Source organism: Pinus tabuliformis, chromosome 4_2 (assembly GCF_031772625.1).
Source record: "Pinus tabuliformis cultivar Carrire ecotype Pingquan chromosome 4_2, CPIR1, whole genome shotgun sequence".
Taxonomy (NCBI): Eukaryota; Viridiplantae; Streptophyta; class Pinopsida; order Pinales; family Pinaceae; genus Pinus; species Pinus tabuliformis.
Window position 1 is genome coordinate 589,812,605 of NC_142304.1, and position 6,071 is coordinate 589,818,675.

General features: G+C 41.8%; 1 protein-coding gene across 1 annotated transcript; it reads left to right on the forward strand.

Moving 5' to 3' along the window:
- Positions 1-4,940: 4,940 nt before the first annotated feature.
- Positions 4,941-5,708, forward strand: LOC149170677 (uncharacterized). Its single transcript, XM_089425686.1, has one exon. The coding sequence runs from the start codon at positions 4,941-4,943 to the stop codon at positions 5,706-5,708; it is 768 nt and encodes a 255-aa protein (XP_089281812.1).
- The last annotated feature ends 363 nt before the right edge of the window (positions 5,709-6,071 follow it).

Consider the following 6,071-nt stretch of genomic DNA (forward strand, 5'->3'; position numbering starts at 1 on the left):
TTCACATGGAAGACTGTAAGCCAGCCCCTTCTCCCTTTCAGTCTGGAGTCAAACTTTCAGTCTCTTGTACTTCTCCTGAAGTTGATGCTACCTTATACCGTCAACTTGTCGGAAAACTCTTGTATTTAACCCATACTCGTCCTGATCTTTCCTTTGCTGTTGGCCTTGTTGCTCGTTTTATGCAAAACCCCCGTGAAAGTCATTGGAAAGCAGCTAAAATAATACTTCGTTATGTTCGAGGTACAATACAGTTTGGGATTCATTACAGTGCCAAAGCAGCTCCTCTGTTAGCTGGTTTCACTGATTCTGATTGGGCTGGTGACCATGATGATCGGAAGTCTATTGTCGGTTATGTCTTCACTCTTGGTTCAGGACCTATTACATGGGCTTGTAAGAAACAGGTTGCCATTTCTCTTTCGTCAGCAGAAGCAGAGTATCGTGGTGTCATGGAAGCTAGTAAGGAAGCCTTGTGGCTTCGTCAGATCCTATCAGAGTTTGGCTTTGAGCAGCATCATCCAACCACACTTTGGTGTGATAATCAAAGTGCCATTCAGCTATGCAAAGATCTAGTCCAACATCAGCGCAGCAAACACATTGAACTACACATGCACTTCATTAGAAAGCTCATTCATGACCATGTTCTTGAAGTGCAATATTGTCCAACAGATGATCAGGTTGCAGACATCTTCACAAAGGCTCTCACAGAGGTGAAGTTCACTAAACTTTGATATATGCTTGGAGTTCAGGAAGTTGTCACTAAGGGTGGATAGGCTCTAGTGCCTCCTTCCTTCTCCTATTGTGTCATATTTGTAAATCCTTCAATCCTATCCTAAGTTCTTCTTAAGGGGGGATGTTAGGATATTCCGACACATAGGATATAGTTAAGTTCAACTTGGTCTAGTATAGAGTTAGGTTAGAGTTAGGTAAAGTGTGTTTCTTTACCGTTGTACACTTTGTAACTTACAATCCGACGGTCACGATATGTAGTGATCCGACGGTTCACTCTCACCTCGGTATTATCGACACTTGATCCATGGCTTGACACCCAATTGGTCCATGAGTTCTATTTAAAGCGCATGGAGGGTCATTGTTCGGGTAATCCGTGCATGAGAGAAGCTTATGTAAATTTTCATTCTTTGATTAATAAATTTCCTGTAGTACCCTCAAAGTGCAAGGAGGAAAATTTTGTGGTGGATACTATAATAAAATATGTTGAAACTGCCCTAATCAAAACAATTCAAAAGTGGTGTTACAGTGAGAAAACCCATACACTCTTGGTTGAAAATAATTGGGGTGAGATGGTAGGATATTGTTCAAATATCTTCGATACCAAACTCCAAGAGGAATAAATATTTCAAATCATCAACAACAATATCAAATTCTTTGTTAAGATTGATGAAAAAATATTGAACATAGAGCAAACCCATTTTGATAAAATATGTGTAGAGAATAATTTTAGGCGTAGGGTTTCTATATGGGACTAATATCAAAATTGGGTCTAAGGACCACAACCAAGTCTTGGAACAATTTAATGTTCCCTTTAAGTGCCTATTCTACAAGTCATATGGAAATCTCCAAATTTTCCATATGAGAAAGAAGGGATAGATGGCGAATGGAAATCAACACATTCCTTTGGGACCTTCATATTTTGGTAATTCTTCCCTGGATCCCATTCCTCCTCCGTAATTAAAAAAGCATGTATATCTCTTTAAGATCCAATGTCCTCCACACGTTGTAGATTTTACCTTCGGTGACAATATTTGGAATGAGGGGAAATGCTCAGAGGTTTTCCCCAAAATATGTTGCCTTGTTAAAAAATATGACAACCAAATTCACAGTCTTCATAGATGGGGAAAAGGTGGAGCATTTGAGGTAATTGCACTTATATCAGATGTCCAAAAATATAGGTTTTACTTTTGTCTCTGTTCATTTGATATTAGAGTAATCACACTATTAGTCCCCTTAATTCTCTGTCTCACTGCTCAACTTCAATGTTAAGTTATTTTAACATCAGTAATCATTAATTTATGTGGACGTTGGATTTAATTTGTGTGGAGATTGGGTTTTATTTTGACATATTCAATTAAGGTGTTAAACTAATATTAAATGTTCAAAACATTTTCTCCAAATTGTTTGGTGGAAAGAAAAAGTGGAACCAATAATAGAACTCATACCTACTTGTCCATCAAGAAAAAGATGCAGGTACTCCATAGAATGATCAAATGATATCTCTTCACCTACTACTATGACTTAATAGGAGCTCCATATGGATTCATAAAATATCAATAAAATATACATTTCACGTAAAACACGTAGCCATGTTTTCTGTTTCAAGTAAAATAAGTACCCTAGAGTGGTAGTTGGGCAATGCCTGCAGATTCTACAACATTTGTCCAATTTAATTGTGAGAGAATACTTATTTATATATGGAGGCCTATGGACCTAAGTGAATGTGACATTGTCTTGTCAATCTGATTGTGAAATAAGACTGCTTGATCTAGAGTTGTTATTGCAGAAAAAAAAAAAAAAAAAAAAAAAAAAAAAAACATGACACTACCATGCTAGGATAGCATACTAAGAACTTTGGCAACAAAATATTGTGGACGCATTTCCAAAAATGAATCTTTATAAAACTTGTTTTCCCTTGGCCATTAATATTTAACATGCAGAAGGTATTGATTACCACCCACTACTACCTTTACATCTTTGATCCGTGGTTTTTGCAATGCATGCTTTTAAACTCCACTCCCATTGAAAGAAAAGTGTAGAAAAATATATTTAGGAACACAATCAATTGAAAAAATAATGGGCACCAAAGAAATTTTGAACTAAAATAAAATAATTTATGATAATGTTTGCCCATTATGTTAAATAAAAGTGGTAAACCATTGTATACAATTCTACATTAAAATTTTTGTTATGGTATTGTGTGCCCCAAATACAACGATTACTTGATGTATATATAAAACCTAGCCTCTTTGTTGATGTGTTTTTGGTTTAATGAATGATTAAATTAGGTGTTATTTTAATTATATTCACCCTTAATTTCTATATGCATGGTAATGGTCTCAAAAATAGAAGAATCAGACTTAGTGGTAACAATAGTAGATGATGTTGATCAATTATTACTTGAGGCGCCCAACACGATCTGGGAGTCGAAGCTCTGCAGGAAGCGATTAGGGTTTTCTGCAATCCGTGACGGCGCAGACTGTGAAGCGCAGGCCCTGCACCCTCACCAAACCGTATCCCTGGGCGTAAAGAGAACCAGAGCATCGCTAGTTAGACACAATGGAACCACCGCAGGGGGGGGCGTCAGGGCCCTCCCCAATGCAGCACGATCCGGACAATGATTTCCTGTTTGGCTCGATCAACAGGGAGATTTTGAATAATGGAAATACGCCACAGCAAGAGAATAAGAAGTCAGAAGGACCACATGGCCAAGCCAGCGGCACTCAGGACAAGGGGAAAAGCAAGGAGGAATCGCCAAAGGTCACTTCGGCTACCTGCAAACCAGTAGCTGCTGAAAGGCCAAGAATAGAATTACAGGGACACCTGATAAATGCTCGAATTGAGTTCATGAAAGAACACGCCATCATAGGGAAGTTCATAGGTTTCTGGCCTACGGAAAGAGCCCTATATGGCTGGATTGCAGCCAAATGGAAACCAAAAGGGGATGTCCTGTTGCAATTAGGACCGAAGGGCTTTTTCACAGTCATATTCTATTGCGTTGAAGATAAACTCAGAGTACTGGGAACAGGGCCTCATTTCTTCAATGCAGCAGGTCTGTACATGCGAGATTGGATACCCAGATTCAACCCGGATAAGGAGGACCTAACCTGGGCACCAGTTTGGATCCGAATGTATGGGCTTCCAGACGAATACTGGGACGAGGACACGCTCAGGAAGATTGGAAATGGAGTTGGAGAATACATCAGAACAGCAGAAGAAACCAAAACACGCAGGTTCATCTCATACGCCCGCATATGTGTTTTCATGAGGCTGAATGAAGCACTACCAGAATCGATAACGCTCTCCCACTGGGATGAAGAATGGATCCAACCCCTGGACTATGAGCATGTGCCCTTCCGCTATAGGAGATGCCATGCTCTTGGTCACTTATTCAGGGACTGCCCTTTGAATGCCACAACAGCGTCTCTGAACCCCTCGGCCACATCCACTCAAGATGGTTTCACTAAAGCCCCCAGCAGGAAGCGCGCGCACAAGAAAGCCACCAATGGGCAAAAGGCCCAGCAGAACAGCAATAGCGGTCAAGCTTCCAAGAACAGCTTTGAAATCCTAGCTCATACCTCAGAGGATATGCCCACGACCTCAGAGCTTCGCCCCTCCCAACCATCTTCCTCTGCCCCCCCTCCTCGACCACCATCCTCTCCCTCTCGCAGGACCCCGGATGCCACCCCAGGTAGTCCCGGGGGAGATAAGAAGGTTATGGCCGAGAAGGACAAGAATATGGAGATGAGGAGCACAATGGATCCGCCATCCAGCTCATTGCCAAGCGAGGAAGACGGAGATCAGGTGAAACCTATGGAAGAAGAACCTGAGAGCATCGACTTGCAGGGCTTGAACATTCAAGAGCTGGAGTTAGCATGCATAACAAAAGACTATGACAACATCACTGAATCCCAACTCAATCAGCTGGAGGTAGTCATTTCAAGAGCTTATCAGCAGCAACAACTAGGGATTCAACCCGGAAGCCAATGGGATGGAAGCCAACCTCCAAAAGAATCTAAGAAAAGAGGAAGGAAAACAGATCTGCAGAGAACCATTGAGCTCGGGAGGCTCCTGCTAGACTCTGGAAGGTATGCGAAATTGACAAAGTATTACAAACCCACTGCAAATAGTGAACAATGAAGTTAGTCTCTTGGAATTTAAGAGGGCTCAACAGCCCAGGGAAACTAAGAATGTTGAAAAACATGATTAAAATGGAGAAGCCCCAAATATGCTTCCTCCAGGAAACAAAATGTAACAGTAATACCTTAGGTAGTATCCTAACGAAGGCATGGCCAGGCTGTCGCTCAGTGGCAGTAGACGCATCAGGAGCATCAGGGGGGTTAGCCATTGTATGGAATGAACAAGCAATAGACCTCTCAGATTTCCATGCCTCCCACCATCTAATACAGGCGGCTTTCCATATTCTGGGTACGAATGTTCATGGCAACCTCTCAAATGTGTACTTCCCTCAGGACACAGGGAGAAAAATAACACTTCTTAATACCATAGAGGCACTGAACAACAACAGAAGGTACCCTCTATGGATTCTCGGGGGCGACTTCAACATGATTACGAAGTTAGAGGAAAAGAAAGGAGGAAGAAACAAACTGGAACAAGAAACCACCCACTTCAAGAACTTCATACAAAATGCCTCCCTCATAGATATGCCGTTCTGCAATGGCACGTTCACCTGGAGCAACCGCAGAGCTGGAAAACACCAAATCACTTCCAAACTTGATCGCATCCTCATCTCAGACAATGCGATCCATTTGGGAGGAGACTTTTCAGCTGCTATACTCCAGCACACGGGCTCGGACCACTGGCCAATAGCTCTTCAATGGCAAAGACCTGGGGATCAAACGCGAAGACCCTTCTGCTTTGAAGGTTTTTGGCTCATGCACCCTGAGTTCAAAGACTTTGTAAAATCCATTTGGACCTCCTTCACTCCTCCAGAGGGATCCAAGATGTATCAATTTTAGCAGAAACTCAGGTACCTCAAAGGCCACCTAAAGAGATGGAATAGAGAAACCTTTGGAGACATCTTCAAAGCTCAGCAATCTCTCAACATGGAATTAATGGACCTCCATCAGAAGATAATCACAGAAGGGCATACTGAAGGGACTCTAGAACAGGAACGACGCATCCACAGTCAGATTCAGGACAGGCAGAAGCAGGAGGAGGTATAGTGGAAGAAAAAATCCCGAATAAGATGGTTGAAGGAAGGAGAACGCAACACAAAATTCTTCCATAGAACCACAATACAGAGAAGAATGCACAATAATATCCCTTTCATCCAGAAGCAGGGAGGAGAAAAACTAGAAAAGCATGAGGAAATCGAAGCC